The sequence below is a fragment of the Anolis sagrei genome, chromosome 5 (genome assembly GCF_037176765.1).
Source record: "Anolis sagrei isolate rAnoSag1 chromosome 5, rAnoSag1.mat, whole genome shotgun sequence".
Lineage (NCBI taxonomy): Eukaryota > Metazoa > Chordata > Lepidosauria > Squamata > Dactyloidae > Anolis > Anolis sagrei.
This window is the reverse complement of record NC_090025.1, coordinates 58845172-58866513: the sequence shown is the minus strand read 5'-3', so window position 1 is coordinate 58866513 and position 21342 is coordinate 58845172. Positions and strand designations below refer to the sequence as shown.

Sequence of the window (21342 nt, the reverse complement as noted above, 5' to 3'; positions counted from 1 at the left end):
AGCATTTCTATGTTCTCAAATAATATGCTGTGCCCAGGTTGGTTCATCAAGATGACTATCTGCAACATTCACACTTGCCTCAAGCAGACAAGAGTTCTTTCTCCCATCCTGGACATTCCACAGATATATAAACCTCACTTGCCTAGTTTCCAACAGACCTCTCAACCTCTGAGGATGCCTGTCATAGATGTGCGTGAAATGTCAGGAGAGAATGCTTCTGGAACATAGCTGTACAGCCTGGAAAGCTTACAGCAATCCAGTTGTTCTGGCCATGAAAGCCTTTGACAACATTACAATATTATTTAGGCAGTAAAGGTATTTCCAGCAATCACTTGAGACAAGTGACTATACCACTGGATTCAGCGCAATAAATATGTCTTGATTCAGAAGTTAAAATTAAAATGAGGTTTTCAGGTTGAATAGTAACTAATGTTTAAAATGTCAACCCCATACACACAGCACTTTTTAGTACATATGTATTTTATAGTGTCACAAAACTTATGACAAAAAATGGATATACCCTGATACCTCTGGGAACAGCAAAAATTCTGTCTTTAAAATCTCTTCCCGATTTCCTTTCATAACATTCTCTTTAAATTTACAGCTTGTGTTTTCACTTAGTGTGTTTTCCACAAAGACATTTCATTTCATGTTCTAATATAACCTCATTTATGTCGTTTTGTTGTTGTTCAGATGTTGTAAGAACCCTGAACAATTCACAAGTTTCATGCTTCCTGGTGTCTAAATTCTCTAATGAGGAGATCTGATATATCTAATCACCAAGGGTTCGACGTGCTGCTTTAGTTGCTCGAGATGCTCTAATATATTCTTCTTTGTGATGATCCCCAAGACAATCCTGAAACAGATCATGTTATGCTAATAACTGGGTGTGAAATCAAACAAAACAAAAAAACCCTCCAATCATAATGAGGAAGTTTAGCATGGAAAAGTAAAATGAACACAGACGGAAAAAAATGCAAATAATGAAAAGGTCCACTGAACGTGATTTGAGAGTCAGCACCTCTTTCTTAAGAAAATAAAATGTACTGTGATGGTTTAAAAAGCGTATTACATCTAGGACAGAAACTAAGCAACTGAACACTTTTCTATGTTCATTTTGGCTATAAATATAAGATAAAATAACAGGAAATTTTTGGCCATACAAATGTGAATTTTAGATTTTTACAAATACAAGGGGTTCATCTTTGCTCTCTCTTTTTCTCACTTTCAATCATACTTCCGAAAGCACATTCCATGTATATAAATACTGCTCCCCACCTCCAGCCAGTCTTGATTCTGTCTCTGAAAATTCTGATTCTGTCTCTGAATCAAATTCATATACACTTAGTTTTGTTTTTGTTAATGTCAAGAGAAACTTGAGAAACTGCAAGTCGCTTCTGGTGTGAGAGAATAGGCAGTCTGCAAGAACGTTGCCCAGGGAACACCTGGATGTTTTACCAAACTGTGGGAGGTTTCTCTCATGTCCCTGCATGAGAAGATGGAGCTGACAGACAGGAGCTCACCCCGCTCCGCAGATTTGAACCGCAGACCTTTTGGTCAGCAGTCCTGTGGCACAGGGGTATATTTATAAAAATAAAAATTGGAAAAGGGAAGTCAGAAAGAATTGGGAGCGGGTTGTACATGTCTTATAGAAACAGATTCAGGGAAAAGGAAACTGCGGGTGACGAGTATAATTCTGTAATGTATTCAAGCCCACATACTGACCCCTGCTTAGTTTTTTCTTGATGTTTCAAAAGACCTGTGGCTACATAACTAGTATATCTTCAATCTTTTCACATAACCTATAAGAGTTTAAAACTCTGAGAGAAATGTAAGCTAAGATCTGGCAGGATACCACATGCTGAATCAGATACTGCTTATGTAAAATAATTTGATGGAACACTAAATTTATATAGTCCCAATAAAATGCAAAAAACTATTTGCTCCATATTGTTTAAAGCAGTGGCTCCAACCTTTCTTTTTTTCTTTTTTCTTTTTTGACCACTTTAACCAGGGACCACTTTCCAACATTGGTACCAAAAGGGTTACGAATCAGTTTTTGGTCAACTTTAGATTTGGTTTGGTTATTTGGGATGCTGATTCAGAAAATTGCATTGGATAGACCACATCAGCTCTAGTTTGTGATACAGACCATATGCCACCCAGTTGTTGCCATCTGCTTGCCCACAGAAAACCATATTTAATAATCCAGAGCCGTGGTTCTCAACCTGGGCTCTCCAGATGTTTTTGGCCTACAACTCCCAGAAATCTCAGCCAGTTTACCAGCTGATCTAGAGCTGATGTGGTAGTAGTAATCTTTCATGGGTAGTCTGCCTCTACTCTCTCAACATCCCCATTGCCTCGGCACTGTAAGCGGGTTTAGCAAGACCAGTTGCTCTCGTTGCCACGTGGTTTTGAGGCAACACTGTAGTAATAGTGAGGCCACGGACCATATTTTTGTTCTTGTGGACCACTGGTGGTCCATGGACCACAGAGTGGGAACCACTGGTTTAAAGGCAAGTATCAACATCAAAAGTCAGAACTAAGAAACCTCTAACCCCCAAACTAGACATAACCTTGTCCTCTTGAGATATCCAGAAATTATTAAGAATATCTTACTGTCCCAGAAGTTATCATCTCTTTGCTATAAAGGTATATTCAGAGATGATGGTCTAGTCGCATCATTAGTACTATTCAGGGGAGACATGGGTAACAAGTAGTATTTACTTTAATAGGCCTGTCCCAAATTGGATTTAACTTGGAATGAAGCGCAAAACTTGGATTTTGCTTAAAAACTAAATAAATGCATAGCATTCTTCTAAATAATTTTGCTTATGTATGAGTCAACCCATAAAACTCACAAGTGCAATAGAAGCTGGCTATTATTAAGGTGATCTAATGAAAAGGAACAATAAGCTTAAGCAAGAAAACAAACATGGAAATCACAGAGCAGCTGATTAACAAAGAAAGCATTTTCTTCTACTTTTTTAAAAGAATGCATTAAGGAATTAAATACTGGAATACCTTTATAATGTATCTATGCTTTTATGACATACAAGATACTTCATATTACATGTATCTTACTCTATTATAGCTTCTTTATCATACAACAGCGTATTATTCCTGACTACAGTTGACTCACTCTGTTACTGGATGCTATGTTAATAGCAAATGAAATAGTAAAGTAAGTGAGTAAACTGTAATAGGGAGTAACAACTACACTGAACTCAATATACTTTAACTGATAAATAACAAAACTGATGTCTGGTAAGAAAACGTTAGACATTTAGAATCATACAACATACTTCATACTATCCTTGGTATATTTAGAAGCTATTTTAAAGTTAGAAAAGAAATACTGAAGTTTGACTTTAACTTTCAATTTTGATTAGATTATTTTATATTATATCAGATAATATAATGTAAAATACAACAATGCCATGCATAACCATGTTGCCATTTTTATCTGAATTGAAAGCTACTTTTCTCTTACACTCTGCATGAAGCACTATTTTCGAAAAAAAATAAATACTGCAGGATGATATAAGGATGCCAAGTCTTTAAAATCTAATGTGAAATCTCAATCTCAAAATATAAATTGTTTACAAGGAAAAATGTTTCTCTTTATTATTATTTGTGCTATGTGCATGCACATATTTCAAATGGAAATTTTTCCAGGTTCTTTTCATTTCCAAATAGCACTCAGAAAATCTGTATGAAACCCTAAAAATCCAGTGCCAGCTAGTGTAAACAACACTGAGTGAGTTGCACCAGTGGTCTGATCCAATGCAGAAGGTTCCTTGCATGCATCATATGAGGTAAAGGTTTCCCCCTGACATTAAGTCTAGTTGTGTCCAACTCTGGGGGGTGGTGCTCATCATTTCTGGTGTTGTCCGTAGATGCCTCCTAGGTTATGCGGCAGGCATGACTGCATGGAGCACCGTTATCTTCCAATCAAAGTGGTACGTATTGACCAATTCATATTTGCATATTTTCAAATTTCCAGGTTGGCAGAAGCTGGGCTTAACAGTGGGAGTTCACCCCGCTCCTCGGATTCGAACTGCTGACCTCTCGGTCAACCAGTTCAGCAGTTAGCGGTTTAACCCGCTGCACCACCGGGGGCTCCCATATGAGAGGTAGGAACCCACAAACCTCCCTTTCTATGGGCAAGGAGGCTTCTCTTTTGGATTGTTCCCAATTCAAAGATTCTGAACTGCAAAGTTCTTTCAATGGAAGTCTGCTCTCATGAATATGTCATTTCTATAAAAAGTTCACAGTGTGAGCCACAAAGTAACATCTCAAACCAGCTCTAGAACATAATAATTCCACAGATCAAGTTGAGGATGCTCATATATTTCAGCAGTATAATATGATTGGAAGGAAGTTAGACTAGATACTATAGATATGAAAGGGAAAATTCTCATGTGGTTTCCACTTTGAGGAGAAGTTCCACATGTCTTGTAAAATTAAGTTTCTCACTCACTCGTTAATGCCTACATAATGGTATGTAAATAACTGAAGAATCAACAGGAATAAAACTTCAAAACCTGCACATGCCTTTTTATCTAACCTAAATGCACAAAGACTCTTCAACTGTGGTTCTCAACCTGTGGGTCCTCAGATGTTTTAGCCTTCAACTCCCAGAAATCCTAACAGCTGGTAAACTGTCTGGGATTTCTGTATTTAACACAAGCTACAGTCCAAGAACATCTGGAGACATGTACTTTCTCCACTCCAACTCCATAGGTATTTTATACACAGAAACTCCAAGGAGAGGGCACTATACATCAATACAGAGATACTGAGAACTTGTGCAGTTCATGTGTATGCCTATCTTCAGTGAAAAGTTTAATCAATTCTATTGGATGTCTGTAGATATTTGAGTAATATGAAGAAATGTTGACAACTCCTAACATAGCTAACATTTTCTTCATTATGGAGAAAACCAACAAGAGGAGACTATCTTTTCATCATCACAAATTTAGTTGAGTGAGGTCTAGCTACGGGGTAGACGGGAAATACATAAAATTGAGCATGGGGAGAAGTGTAAAAACAAGAGGATTTCTTGTAAATACTCTGCTGTGTTGTGTCAGTGGGCTCATGATTAACACTTTTAACAAGCTTTAGGATACTTGATGTTTGAAAACAAACAAAACAAACACTCTCCAATCTTTTGAGAATGAAACTACCGGACTCACCCATTGTGTGTTACGAGACACTGCCTGAGGCCGAGTTTGCGGAAAATATCCACCACGATCTCCATTGGTGTGTGATCTGTTACAGTAAAAGGGCTCATGTCAAGAATGCTTCTAAGCTTCAATGGCCGAGGGCTTTCTGCTGGAAGCGAAGGGGTATGCTGGGCAAAACAGACCCTGGAACTGCCCACAATGCCTTCCTGTTTCTTTCGGGCACTTTCTGTATTTAGCACAAGGAAAGAAAAATAGTTGAAAAATCTAACTCCCAGAATATTCATCATAAAAGCAGAAACAAGTATATAATCTATTAAAGGATGACTCCACACAAGAAGTTAGGGCGGCCTATAAATAAAGTATTATTATTTGATACACAACAAGATTAGTACACAGCAAAGAAAATCACTATGCTGGCTTTTGTATTTGATCACACGTTGGACACTTCCCAAGTGTCTAGGACCGTGTGATATATCGGCAAATAGTGTGTGCAGATCCCAGTAGGGTAGCCTTTTGCAGCTGATAGAAGGTAATTTTGTCAGCACCTATTGTTTTTAAGTGCAAGCCAAGGTCTTTAGGCACTGCACCCAGTGTGCCAATCACCACTGGGACCGTGTTTGCTAGCTTGTGCCAGAGTCTTTGCAGTTCTATCTTTAAATCATCACCATCATCATCATCATCATCATCATCGACACAAAAACACAGTATGACACAGCAAACGAGACATATATGCTGTATTTCATATCACAAAATCACAAGTTGAACACTTCCCAAGCGTTTAGGACTGTGTGATGTATTTTCCAATGATGTATGCAAATCCAAGTAAGGTGGCCTCTAAAATATTATTATTATCATCATCATCATTTATTATTTGATACACAACAAGATTAGTACATAGCAAACAAGATCACTATGCTGGCTTTTGTATTTGATCACACGTCAGAAACTTCCCAAGTGTCTAGGACTGTGTGAATAAATAATAATAATAATTATTATTATTATTATTAGTCAAAGCCCTTCAGAAGAAAACTAACTTGCTTTGTCATCTAAAGAAAGGTGAGTTATACTGAAAAGAAAAGGCAGGGGAGAGGGTCTGCCATATCACATCTCATCATAATTCTCATTTGATGAGAAAGTGAGAAAGATAAAAACAAAACCAACCTACAAAATGGCTGTGATCACATGTGCTTTTTTTGTTTATTGCACGTAAAAGGTTTAACAATTATATAGACATATATGAAACATAAGTTCGCCATTCTTATGACTATACATTTTTTCTTCCCTCCTCTTGTATTTACTTTCATTTACTTTCCAAATACCATATCCCTAGCACCATATTCATGTAATTTTATAAAATTATTTGCGATGACTTAAAAAATATTAGCATGAGGGCAATGACATAAGACACTCGAAATAATAAAAACAAACACAATTACCTATTGCAATAGTCAAATCTCTCCTTAAAGCAAATCCCACTAGCCTTTGAGATTCTTTTGACATGATAACAGGGAAACCATTATAGCTGGTCTCATTTATCAAATTTTCTATATCATCCACTGTCATGTTATCTTGCGTGAGCACTGCCAAGGGTGCTTCATTTCTTCGAGGTCTCATGACGTCTGCGGCCAGTGTCGTGTGGGTAAACTCTTCCTTGGCATCCAAGAAGGGATATCCATTCAGACGAATGTGTGCTTCGTAGATACCTTCTCTGCCAAAGGCATCTCCTACCCACTTGCTTGTCATGACTGCAGCCATGAGCGGCACAATGTATTCTAGCCCGCCTGTTAACTCAAAGACAATAACCACCAGTGATACAGTCATCCTTGTCACTCCACCTGAAAGAAAATATATATCATTATCTATATGTTTCTCAATATGTTCTTATGAAGAATGGATAAATGTGGTGTTCCCTGGTTATAGAGATATTCTCTGATAACAAGGCATTCAGCACAAGGCTTTAACATAACATTGCTCTTCAGTAACAGTGATGGAGAAAAGGTGCAACACTAATACAAGGAATAACGAAGGGAATTATGAAAAATTAAATGTGGATTTTTATGACTGACAGAGGTAAACAATTATTTAACCCAATACCATAATTAATCCTTTTCAGTTACAATCTTATAGGCCTGTGGTTCTCAAAGTGTGCTAGTGGAGCTCTTGGGCATACTGAGGGGCTCCACACTTCTCTCCATCCTCCTCCTCCTCCCACCCCAAGCTTTCCTTCCTCTTTCCTGCCCTTCTCTGGCCCACCTCCCTTGCTGCCAAAAGCCTTTCCCCTCAGCGCCCTTGTGCTGAAAGTCTCCCCCCAACAGATTGCCACCAAAAGCTTTTTCCCCTTGCCTTCGTCACCACCCAGACCATTTTCCCCACGTCTTTCTGGATTACAAAACCTTATTTCCTTCCCACCACTCAGGGAGGAGAGGGGTTGTTTGTGCCTTTCCTGCATGGCAGAAGGGAGTTGAACTGGATGCCCCCTAGGGTTTCTGCTATTATTATTATTATTATTATTATTATTATTATTATTATTATCATCATCACTACTACTACTACTACTACTACTACTACTACACACTGGGTAGCCATCCATTAGATGTGCCTTGATTGTGCTTTTCTTGCATGGCATAAAGGGGTTGGACTAGATGGCCCCTGGGGTTGCTCCTATTATTATTATTATTATTATTATTATTATTATTATTATTACAAAGGATTGGTGGCCATCTGTTTTTGGGTGCTTTGATTGTGCTTTTCCTGCCTGTCAGAAGGGTTTGTACTGGATGGTCCTTGGGGTTGCTCCTATTACTATTATTATCACTACAAATGCTGGATGGCCATCTGTTGGGGGGGGGGGGGGGCTTTGATTGTGCTTTTCCTGCATGGCAGAAGGGGGGTTGGACTGGATGGCCCCAGGGGTCTTCCGCTGAAATACTGTTAAATTTATGTTGGTTAAAATTGTTCTTCATTTAAAATATTGCATTGTTCTATCTTTTCTTTCTTTCTTTTTTGCACTACAAATGGGATAATTGCAGTGTGCATAGGAATTTGTTCATGTTTTGTCAATTACTTCACACAAACACTCTCCATTCATCTGCCACTGGTTCAGCCCGTCTGTCAAATTTTAAATGCGTCAAAAACTTTGCCAATGCCTGATATATATACTTTTGCTTCAAAAAGGGCTCTGCTGCTGGAAAACTTTGAGTACCTCTGTTCTAGGCATTTATCAGGAACCAAGTCTCATTAACCTGCAAAACATTTCCTTCTAGCAGAGCTGCACAAGACTAAACTTAGTCTCAATGCCAGGAATGCCTGGATCTATGTTTATGTACTATTCAAAAGCCAGAGCTAGAAAACAGCAAAAGATGTGCTGATGTATGTGAAAACAAATTTGAAGCACCAGCTTCTTTTGTGTCAATACTAATCCCAATTCTGAATCAGTTTCAATCTGTAAAGTCCCACCCAAGTCACATCATATTTAAAATTGTTGTGGTGTCAGTTGTTTATTAAATCTCCCCCCCCCCCCCCCCCACACACACACACCCTAAATGTAAAAAACAGGAGAGGTCATCAGTGCATGCACAGATGATAAGTCCATTGTCATTTTGATCATTACACCTATTCAATAATATAATTAAGCTGTTTTTTAAAAAACAAAATCTGCAACTCAAGGGCTGAACGTTTCCATTTAGTCTGTTTATTATCCTTCACAAGCAACCTATGTAAGCAACTTAATAAGGGCTTAATTCCTTTTATCCACTGTGTCATGATTTAGTTACCTAAGCATGCAGCAGCACCAACCATAGCATAGAGGCCTGGTGTTATACAGTCTGCTCCAACCTCACACCACTCCTTGAAGATAAACCAATCATGGTGATAGTAAGCAAGCTGCTCCACCGCAATTCCCACAATTCTCCCAGCAATTGCTCCAACTGCCATACTAGGTATGAACAAGCCTGAAGGAACCTAAGAGAAAGACATTGTAGAATGAATCTTCAAAATATATCTGTGCAGTATTTGGCTGCCTACAAGATTTTAGAACGACAAGCTGGCAAGAGGAATAAGAAAGATATTAACATAGTACCACAATGGGGATTTTCAGAGGAGCTGTGGGTCCAAGTGGTGTTTTTTGTTGTTGTTGTTTTGTTAATACTGGCCTTCTGGAGATATTCTTGGGGTTAAAAACACTTTAGAAGGACTGAATTGCACAACACTTGTCTTGAGATCCAAGACAATGGCAAGCCAGCCTTTCCACAATACTTTCAGGTTTATGTGTTCCACCGTCTCTCACCTGCTTTCTTCTGATGGAAAGTTTAATGGAGAAAGCATGGAATACTTTTCCTAGCATTCTCCTTAACTAAGAAACTTTAGCACAGCAGGTCAAACTGCCAGCTGTAGAAAATCTTACTCGGTTGGGGTGAGCTCCCACTGTCAGCCCAGCGTCTGCCCACCTAGCAGATCGAAAACAGTATTGCGAGTAGATAAATAGGTACCGCTTTTAGGAGGCGGTAATAAAAAGGTCCCCATAAGAACATGCTGGCGATTCGATTGGAAGGACATCTACGGACAACAAAGCTCCTCTGCGTGGAAGATGGAGCGACAGCACAACCCCGTGGCTGGAGTCGAGCAAAGCCTCCTGATGCCAGAGATGGAAAAGATAGGAAAGCCTACCTCTGTTTACTTATTGTCTGCCCTTGTTAATTGTATAACAGCATTAAATGTTTGCCATATATGCGTTCTGTAACCCCACTCCCTGGATTCAAACCGCCGACCTTTCGGTCGGCAGTCCTGCCAGCACAAGGGTTTAACCAACTGCGACACCGGCTAGCACATTGTCAGGGCACAAGTTTTCGCAAAAGCTTTCACAGATGGAAACAGTTTTTCACCTGAAGACAGAGTGGAATATAAATAAAGTATATTATTTTATTATAATAATTCTCCAGGAATATCTGTGAAACATCGCCTGCCTCATGATGGGAAAAGCAGTCAAGTGAGGCACTGTTGTAATCGGGGCAGTTGTTCTGACTTAACATATCTAGGCAGCAGAGACTGAGATATTAAATCCAGGAAAAGGACCACTACAGCTGGGAAGAGGTTTTTAATAGCTCTAGGGATCCAGCAACATTACTGGTACTGTCATCAAAATCACTCAAAACAGAGATACATGAGCAGCACAACTCCTTTATGGAGACACATATTTTATCTTCATGTATCCATACCCAAATAGCTGCCTCCCAGTGCTCCAGTAAATAGTTCTTTTGAAACACTTTTTTTGTTATTAAAGCATTTTTTTCATGTCAGGAGTGACTTGAGAAACTGCAAGTAGAAAGAGGGAGGGAAGTATGGGGACAGGCTGAATTCTTTCATCAGTTCTTGGTATAGTTTAACATTCAATAATAGTAAATCCAGCCTGAAATCAGGCTTTCCCAAACTACGTAGTTTATGGTAAAAGAGAACACAGTAGTGATTGTTTCTCTTTATTTGAAGTCTTTATCGTCCAAACCTCTGAGGACTTGCAGTCTTCTGATTTCAGGCAGAATTATCAACAAGCTCTTATTTGACAGCTGTAGCAGAGTAAACGGTGTGTCACATGTTGTTTGTTACAAAATAGCTGGTTAATGAATAGCGTAAAGTGAAAGCCTAAGGACATTTTATCAACTCTAAAGAAAAGTAGAAATGGAAACATTCATTGAAGTTTTATCTGCTTACTGCTCTTCCCACTCTTTTAAAAGCCTTCCCTAATCTGGTATCTCCACATGTAAGTAGCATCACTGCAGCCAACTGGCTCAGGAAGCAAGTATACAGAAAGGCTAAACCATCCTCTGAGCTGAAGGTGCCAGTTCAGAGGATGCTTTAACCTTATATACATACATGCAATTCTGTTCATGTCTTCTTATAAATATACTGTACTGTTGGGCTTGGCCTCATGTAAGCAGCCCCGGGTCCTCTTGGGGAGATGGTGGCGGGGTATAAATAAACTATTATTATTATTATTATTATTATTATTATTATTATATCCTACTGAGCTCAATGAGACTGTGATGTAAGCATGTACAGGGCTGCAAGAGGAAGACAGAAATGGAGAGGGGGGAAAGAACAATCATGGGGCAAATACTGTATGATATCTTACCTTGATGCCAAAGGTGAAAACGGTCATTATAATCTTAAATATAAGTGCTAAACACAGCTGCCATATCGCTGAATACACAGCAGTGCCTGCTGGACTGTCAGGAATATCATCTACTATTTTACTGACGTTCATGTTGTTTCTGTAATCACAAAGGGAGGAGGATTCCAAGGGGCCACAGTCTGTGAAGAGTTCCTTAATAAGCTCACTGGTGTTGACTCGGGTGTACGGGTTTGGGAAAGCAATGACAGCCGTTATCGCTGCTACAATAATGACCTCCAGAACTGGGTACTTTCCAAACTTGGTTGATTTGCGTCGACGGCACCAAGCGATGTTTGCACGAATGAAAAAGGCTCCCCAGAGCCCACCAAACACACCCAGCAGAATGAATGGCAACAGTTCGAATAAGTACCATGGAGTATGGTATTCCACATAGAAAAGCACTAGCCGACTGTTACCGAAAGGATTGATTGATCTCAAAACAAATGCAGCCACCAACGCAGCAAAAAACGATCGCCACAAAGTTTTCAGGGGAAAGTAGTAACTGACCTATACAAGAAACAAAAAGAAAACGGGTTGACTGTGGAAATTTTGTTTTCATCCCAACTTACAATAGTTATATGAGCATGTATATTGTCTAAAGGAGGAAGTATGCAAAGCTAATTTGCAATTTGAAACTGCTAGACTGTAAAATCCCCAACATCGCTTGCAACATGAGGAAAATGATTTACATTAAAGTACATTAAAACCAGAACCATGCTTTGATGCTCTGCCAGCTTTCAAAATCAAACAATTTTGCAAAACCAAGCAAGGCAGAACCAGTTTTAGTTTCTGAAGCTGTTTTGTAATAGTGTGAATTCCCCACAATGAGTCCAATACAAGAAACACGTAACACATGCTAGAAAGGATATGGAATGATCCCATGATTATAAAATTATCTGACAGGTTCAGCCTAGATCTACTCAATCCATACACTTCCCCATACATATCAAGGTGATAATTATATCCAGACACCTGAGAGTAATTCGAACAAGCAAATTCTCATCAAACACTACAAATAAAAAACCCAATAAGCAATGCTTATACCTACTTCTTCTAGGCTGAAAAGGACTCCACCAATGGGGGCACCAAAGGCTACTGATACTCCAGCTGCAGAAGCAGCTGATAATACCTGTAGAAAAGATAACATAGTTTAAAGGCTTTTACATTTTTAATATTTAAACTGCTCCTTGATAGGATGCATAGATAAACACTGGCATACATGGACATCAAAGCAGCAAGTGTCAGTAATCAGCAAAATTTAACCTTTACAGTCTTGTGTATAAGCTAACCTCATGTATAAGACAAAAGTTGCAACTACCAAGATTGAATACAATTCAAAGAGGTGCAAACAAAGTCTTAAATATGCTACAACTTGCAAAAAAGTGGAGATATAGAAGCCACATAGGACTCTTTTAGAAGCCCCTCACTTTCCAAATAAACTCCTCTATATTTCCCTTTTTCTGGCAAAACAAAATTATGAATTACTGCTCTTGGATGCTTCTAACTCAGTTGGAGTGGTTCTCTGTACTGTTTCACATAAACACACCACTAGAAGAGAATGTTTAGACATTTTTGAGTTTTTTGTGGTTTTGGCAAACTGGGCTAGCCACCACAGGATTTCAGGACCAGAAAACTGGGCTCATTGCTACTGAAACTTTCCACCCCTGTTATCTAAGAACAGGGATCACCATGTCTTTATTATCTAGCCCACATGAAGAAAGGTTGTATTCCAATGTGGGGGAAAGTACCACAACAGAATTGGAGTGTCTAACTTTAAGTGAGCTCAAAGTTATGGAAAATACATGCAAAAACTTAATATAACTGCCTTACTGAGCCCCAGTAAATCTTCCAGAACATTCCTGCCTCTTCAGGAACAAGTTTAAGAAATACACAGTCAACTTTAATTCTAGGAAAGCTCTTTTACCCTATAACTTTGCCATGCATGGGCATAAAATCAGGATAGCAGAGTCTACACAAGGCTTGTCCAGCCTGCGGCCCATGGCCCGCATGCATCCCAGAACAAATCTGAATGTGGCCAAACACAAAATTATCAACTTACTTAATACATTATGAGATTTTAAAATAAGTTTTTGGTAACTTGATTGCATGGTTCTTGGGCACAAACCTTGTGGGTGACAACGGAATGAAATAATCAGAGTATATTAAAAGCTAAAAGTTTCCCCTGACATTAAGTCTAGTTGTGTCCGACTCTGGGGGGTGGTGCTTGTCTTCATTTCTAAACCAAAGAGCAGGCGTTGTCAGTAGGCACTTCCAAGATCATGTGGCCGGCATGACTGCATGGAGCGCCATTACCTTCCCACAGAAGCGGTACCTATTGATCTAGTCACATTTGCATGTTTTCAAACTGCTAGGTTGGCAGAAGCTGAGGCTAACAGTGGGAGCTCAACCTGCTCCCCAGATTCGAACCTGTGACCTTTCGATCAGCAAGTTCAGCAGCTCAGCGGTTTAACCTGCTGCACCACCAGGGGGCTAAGAGTATATTACAGTCACAAATATTGGAGTATTGTCCATAATTTGCATTATAATTGCAAACAGTTCAACCAAAAGTCCTGTTTCACAATTTTAAAGACCCTTCAAATGGGCTGGTGCATAATTATTATTGTCAGGCAGGACTTTTTGTTTGTTTGTTTGTTTGTTTGTTTTGCTTCTCTGTTGTGGTAGATATAATTAAATGTGTTAGTGTATTTTATGTGTGGACGAAAACAATTTTTCATCTTCAATGTGTCCCAGAGATGCCAAAAGATTGGACATTACTGTCTACACCGTGGCACAGGAATGACGAAGTCCCCTTACACTGAGTCCTGCTTCTATGTTTTTGCAGAGAGCAAACTAAAACCCTTGAGCGCTCATTTACATGGCCAATATGCTATATATGTAAAAGCACAGAACAATTCTAGATAACATCTTCATCTATGTCAAAATATGCACATATAAAATTAGCTCTCTTTCTTGATTTTCTGGCTTACTGTCTTATTCTATTAGGAAAACAGGAATTACTCCTTGAAGTCCTTCAAAAAGAGTATCTTCATAGCATTAAGACAAACTTGTTTCTGTTCTCATATACATGACTGGAAATACAAATCATTTATAATTTTAAGAAGTACCTACCTCCCTTTTTTTGGCTTCATTTGTACTATACTTCGGAAAGAGGTAGGAAAAGATATTTCCGCAGCAACAGGCAACGTGTACAAGAGGACCTTCTTTTCCTAAACTCAACCCTGAGGCTACAGCCAAGACTAAAGTGACTGTTTTTATCAACAAGGTCCACTTCCCCAAGTATCCTCTAATAATGAAGCCACTCAATATAGTTTTAATCTAGAACAGAAAAGAAATATATATATATATGTATTAAAAACCATGCAGATGTTTCATGAAAATTCTCAAAAAATGTCTCAAAAAATCTCTCAGAATTTATATAACATATTAAACAGTACAAAGAAAACAAACTGGTAAATTCTTAGTTATAGTTGTTAAAAGATTATTTAGCATTGCAGTCTGTGAAATAATACAATGACAATGATTTAGAATGGTAATAAGGCACTACCCTTTCTAAATTGATACTGATTAGTATTATTTTTTTAATGCCACACACCAATCCAAGCTGCCAGTATAGTATCATGTTCAATATGATTAAATGTTTAAGCTGAGGCCATGGAGTGCACTCAAAGAGTTCTTTAGTCCCATGTCTATCTCCATTCCTGGATTACAGTCCCTCTGGACATTTTGGCTATTTCAGATATGCTTTGATAACAAAATTCTTACTCAGGAATAGTCTTGTTGTTTTCTACGAACTGTATCTGCTATATTCTCTTAAATAAATCTAAGCAGTGACATAGAAAATGTCAGAAATATTAAAAAAATAACTAGATATTTTTAATTACAAAAGCTGCAGTTCTATATAAGCAGGTATGCCAGTAGCTTAGTTGCTATCAGTCTGAGATAAACCTCAGTGGGAGAAAAGTCTCAGTCTGTGAAAGCCTGAAGAAGAGAAGACTGAGAGGAGATATGATAGCCATGTATAAATATGTGAGAGGAAGCCACACGGAGGAGGGAGCAAGCTTGTTTTCTGCTTCCTTGGAGACTAGGACGCGGAACAATGGCTTCAAACTACAAGAGAAGAGATTCCATCTGAACACGAGGAAGAACTTCCTGACTGTGAGAGCCGTTCAGCAGTGGAACTCACTGCCCCAGAGTGTGGTGGAGGCTCCTTCTTTAGAAGCTTTTAAACAGATGCTGGATGGCCATCTGTCAGGGGTGATTTGAATGCAATATTCCTGCTTCTTGGCAGGGGGTTGGACTGGATGGCCCATGAGGTCTCTTCCAATTTTTTGATTCTATGATTCTATAATTCTATGAAGGCCTCACAGTATGAGACAGGCCTTAGTCTGAGAGAAGCCTGTGTGAGAGAACGCCTCAGTGGGAGAATAGGTCCCAGTGTTAGTAGGCCTCAGAGTGTGAGGTAGGCCTCAGTATGAAAATGCCTTGTGTGTGAAGCTCCAGTGTGAAGGTTGAACTTTATCTGTGTCATGAAAACCTCGTTCTTGTAAATAGTGTAACCATATTATTTCACTACAAAGAAAACCCTCCTATGGAAGAGATAACATTGCTTTGTGTGTTTTTGTTCTTTTTATCACTTTGGGCTACTGGTACTAGGTCACGCTGCTGCTAATAAGTTACTCTGCTGTACATTTATGAAGAGGGTCTTTTGTTAATAAGCCCACTCACCCAACAGAAAAAAAAAACTTTACTTCAATACATTTGTTTAATGTATTTTACAGTTTGCAAAGTAAAAACATATAACAATGCAAATCTTACCTCTGGAATCCCAGAGCCACAGGCATAAGGAGCAAACACTTTAACAAGAGAAACTGCCAGGAAAGCAAAACTCAAAGCCCAAAATATATATATTATGTAGTTCATTATATAGGAACCTGGTCCCTAAAAAAACAAAACAAAACAAAGCAGAGCTGTTAGCAAATATTTCACTGGAAATTAGTTTAAAATTTCACATATAAAGATTGCAGTTCTGTAGCTCAAAGCACCATGGTGGGTTGGAGCCATGCCATCTCCTATCATACTGAATTACTTCCGAAGCCTCCCTGTTCTATACTTTGTGATGAGCAGACAGCATGTCTGCAGTGAAATGTGGAATGATTATTGTAGCACTGAGAACTCCAGAAGACCAAAGTGGATCTCAGAGCAAATGTCATCATTTCATATCTGGCAGCAGGGACACAGACAGGCGTCTATGAACCTACTCTTTCTTTATGAAGCATGAATGACAGAAAAGAAGGACTTCATAGACTACTCAGGAAGACAAGGAAGGAGGTGCTGTGAAAGGAGAAAATAAATTTCAATCTCTGCAGCATCCAAAAAAGGGCATGTGCACATGTAAGGCAAAATTAGACACTCGTATGTCTCCAATAGGAAACCAGCCAATAAGGTCTCTGAAGTCATAATTATGAATATCGTAAAGCAGCCACTGGTCATATAACCACTATGCTTGATTTTTATTTTCATGTTTAAAAAACAAAACTCCAGTCCAAGAATGCAAATACTTTCTCTCTACATATAAACCTGCAAAAAGTTTTATATATGCTGATGACCTTGGTCTAACAACACAAGCAATCTTCAAAGCAAAAGGCTTTGAAAGTGTCAAAAACCAACTTACTAATGCCCTGAAAGATCTCTTCAGCTACTATAAAGGCAATCACCAGAAACCTAACCCTGCCGAGACACAAGTGTGTGCTTTCCACCTACAGAACCATGAAGCCAACAGGAAATTGAAAGTTACCTGAGAAGGCCAAGAGCTCAAACACTGTTCCCATCCTAAATATCTCGGTGTCACCTGAGATTGAATACTAACGTTTAGGAAAACCTGTATTAGTACCAAGCACAAAGTAGCTGCAAGCAATAACATCCTGCGGAAAGCTACTGGCAGTGCATGAGGTGCAGACCCAAAATTAATAAGAACATCCGCCCTGGCCTTGTCTTACTCAACTGCTGAGTATCCCTGCCCTGTTTGGCACTAATCTGTCTACACAAAGCAGGTGAATATAGCACTGAACAAAACATGTAGAATAATTATAGGATCAAAAGGCAACCTGGCAAAATGGCACTACCTCAAAGGACAAGGTCTAGGCTGCACTGTTCCTATTTCAAAAGATTTGGTCAATGGAAATTTGATTTCAATCTAAGAGCTTTACTTACCTCTGCCTGACCAATTATCAGTTCTGCCCATGTTTTCCATAGTGGACATTTATCTCGCTCCTCAAATGTTGTTTCATTTGATGCCCAACAACACTGCTCATGATTGAACCATAGGGCACTGAGACAAATACCTTCTTTTAAATCAGTCATCCAGTCTGCAGCAATGTCTATCAAGCCAGCCAGTGCACCTGTTGTATAAACAGAGAAGGTTCAGTACACACAGACCATAAATAGGCAAAAATTGCCATCAATATATTCCAGTATAAGCTGAGTCACCTAATTTTACCACAAAAAACTGGGGAAATGTATTGACTCAAGTATAAGCTGGGGTGGGTAATGCAGCAAATGCTGGTAAATTTTAAAAAATAGATACAATAAATTCCATTAATTGAGACATCAGTAGGTTAAATGTTTTTCAATATTTACATAAAACTGTAATTTAAGATAAGACTGTCCAACTCTGATTAAACCATTATTCTAACCCTTTTCAATGTAAATGTGCTTACGTATCCTTTCAATAATAATAGAGTAAAATAATACATGTAATAAAATAATAATAATAGAGTAAAATAATGGAAAGGTAATAATAACAGTAATAACAGAGTAAAATAATAAATGTAATAACAATAATAAATGCAATAATAACAATTATAGAGTAAAATAATACATGTAATAATAACAATAAATATAGTAAAATAATAATGTAATAAAATAATAACAACAGAGTAAAATAATAAATAACTTTGACTGAAGTATACGTTGAGGAGGGCTTTTTTCAGCCTAAAAAGGGGCTGAAAAACTCAGCTCATACTCAAGTATATACAGTATACAGAAAACAATTAATATGTAAAGTATTTAAAACACAGGAATGATCAAATTCCTTCTGTTCAAAAACAATGAAAACAGTGTTGTCAAGATGCATAGACTTGTAGCTCAAATAAGATGGTGCTCATATTATTAAAGAAAGAACCAGCATAAAGGATTACATGGTTAATGATGGTTTGTACCACATACTTTATGTTGCTTATTGTTATTAAACAAAATAATATTAACTGTGAAAGACATTACAAATGTATCCCTACTAGTTCAGAAATTGCATGTGCAAAAGGCTGCTGTTTGAATAGATATCAGGGCTGGATCACAGTAGCATAAGCTAGAGCAGTGCTACTCAAAGTGGGAGACTCTGGAAAGTTCCAAGGAAAAAAAGAAAGAATCATATCCAAAGGTCACAAATTTAGTAAGGGTCTCTGGCACAATGAAAAATAATTGCTGGTCCCTCACCTCAAATAGCCTGAGAAGCACTGCCTTAAAACACAGTATATGTATGTAGGGATGCGACCCAACCAGACTGGAAGCAGAGAAAACAATGTGATAGAACATATATGAGCATTCCAAGGTCTTCTTTCAGTTTCCGCCTCCTCTCCAAGCCACATCCAAACTACAACTACTGAAAAATTGTTGTGCAAGCTATGCTAAATAAGGACCCAACTTAAGAGTTGTGGTGTCTCCTAACTAAACATGTCACTACTGACATTAGTAACTACCTGCTTAGAGCTCAAGTATACATACCATAGTTATACCCAGTGCGGTGAACAAGTCACTCAAGATGTGCGTGTGTGTGTAGCTCTGAATTCTGACCAGAGAAATACGTTCTATTTATCAAGAGAGAGAGACAAGATAAAGCCAACACAACTACACAAACCTCTCTCTCTCTCTCTCTCTCTCCATCTCTTTCTCTGTCTCCTGCTCGCTGGCATGAGTTTTTAATCCCTAGATAGGGTACACCTTTTGATTAAAACTAAACAACAATGCAAGCATATATTTTTAAAAAACAATATATGGGCGTAAATCCAACCGGTAGTCTGAACTAGATGAGGCCCATCAAATCAATGAGATTTATATAAGAGTTGCTGAAATATTCAATGGATATACTGTAACTGGATTTAGGGGCTTGGCACTATTCCTCTTTCCAGATATACAGACATCCATACACACACACACACACAAGTTTGGCTCCAAACTTCTCCTTGCACAATTAAAAAGCACTTTCAGTCACTCATGGACACTGTGCATGTGTATTTCCACTTCTTGTTGAATCTTCTTCCATTTGCTCTCTCTATGATGTATCACATGCTGTCACAAATGATCCCCAGCCCTCAGGAAGGCACAAGGTGCTGCAGGAGAAAGACGGGGGCAGAAAAGCCCCAGGGTGCACCCATCTTTGGATATAAACTGTAGTTATCACTGATATAATCCTGTGCCTTCACTTTAGAGATGAACTGGGAGCATGTGTATTGGAGGTTATGAACTGTTTCAGACACCTGAGTTCTGGCATCACAAAAGCTCATGATTAAACTCAATGGAATCAGAAAAGGAAAAACCCTTAGGATGGTAGGGATTCCAAGAGAGTATTTTCAAGGCTTAGCACTTGCTCAGGTACTAGACATAAATCACATTTCTTTTTCTTAAATTAGATAAGGGGTAAAGTCATGTTTTAAAACATCAAAGCCACTTTTTCGTATCAGGAACAACTTGAGAAACTTGCTTCTGGTATGAGAGAATTGGCCATCTGCAAGGATGTTGCCCAGAGGACATCCAGATGTTTTACCATCATGTGGAAGGCTTCTTTCATGTCCCCGCATGGGAAGCTGGAGCTGACAGACAAGAGTTCACCCCGCTCCCTGGATTCAAACCACCGACCTTTCAGTCAGCAGTTCAGGGTTTTAACCCACTGCACCACCGGGAGCGCCATCAAAGCCACTAAAGCACTGGAAAACACTCAATGGAATGTAAAACAAAACAAAACCTGCCTGTCTATTCTGAAACAATATTATATTACCCCCTCCTCTCTTTCCAAGAGACACTAAGAGTCCAACAAAATGGGCTTCGTTGGGATTGGAAATGTTGCATCGAAACTAGACTATGTTCTATAAAGACTTATCAAACAATAAATATGGTATTCTTTACTTGATATTTCATCTTCTAAAACAAATGTTATGATCACACTGACCTGTTTTGCTTCGAGAACAAACATCATATCCTTTACTGGATAGAACTGAATATTTTACTTGGCCAGAAAACAAAAGAAAACTAGAAAACAATGAAAGCCTTTCATGTTCAGGAATTCTCTACAATATGTTTACACTCAGGAAATCCATGATAACTTCGTTTAAAAAAGCAAAAAGAGCACTGTATTCTGTGCTCATCTAGACAAAAATTCAAAATCAGTGGAACCACAGAAATATTTAGATTCAAAAAGGGCTCGTGTGAGGTCTTCATGTGAACAGTTGATTGAATGGTCCAAGAAATGAAATAAAGTGGGAAAGCACCTGGAATGATCTATATCCCACTGTCTCAAACCCACATAGTGCAGATTCTCAGTGCTAACAACTGGAGCTTGCAACTGCAATCTTATTTACCGGAAGTAATCTACTGAACCAAATGAAACTTAGTTCCAAGCAAGAATGGTTTCATAAGGTTTCAAAAATTAGAATGACTTATCCACACTGTTCCTACCTGATGCTAATCCAGTTAGTGTTACAACCAGCCATCCTGACCATGCATCATACAAACTCTTTGTCATCTCCCATGCTGATTCCTTCTTCTTGCTGTTGATCTAAGGAAACAAAATATTTCTGCATTATATATCTTTAATGGATTAATACATTATTTGCAAAATATACCGTATCCTGATGAGCTATGGCTCCAAAGGTTCAAAGGGGATGTCCCTGGAACTTTTTACATTTTTACTTAAAGCCT

At 38.5% G+C, this 21342-nt stretch overlaps 1 protein-coding gene across 5 annotated transcripts in view; it reads right to left on the bottom strand.

Moving 5' to 3' along the window:
• CLCN3 (chloride voltage-gated channel 3) overlaps window positions 1-21342 on the bottom strand; it is a 60084-nt gene that overhangs the window by 4714 nt on the left and 34028 nt on the right. For 3 of the 5 annotated variants that reach the window (XM_060778715.2, XM_060778716.2, XM_060778718.2), the window contains 10 exons: window positions 21100-21199; window positions 17584-17771; window positions 16189-16311; window positions 14482-14688; window positions 12401-12481; window positions 11314-11859; window positions 8963-9149; window positions 6626-7024; window positions 5199-5415; window positions 781-856 (listed from right to left, as the gene is read on the bottom strand). In XM_060778715.2, the coding sequence (XP_060634698.2) occupies window positions 781-856; window positions 5199-5415; window positions 6626-7024; window positions 8963-9149; window positions 11314-11859; window positions 12401-12481; window positions 14482-14688; window positions 16189-16311; window positions 17584-17771; window positions 21100-21199 (2124 nt within the window). The remainder of the gene's footprint in view (window positions 1-780; window positions 857-5198; window positions 5416-6625; window positions 7025-8962; window positions 9150-11313; window positions 11860-12400; window positions 12482-14481; window positions 14689-16188; window positions 16312-17583; window positions 17772-21099; window positions 21200-21342) is intronic. The other 2 variants (XM_060778717.2, XM_060778719.2) reach the window with 1 other exon arrangement.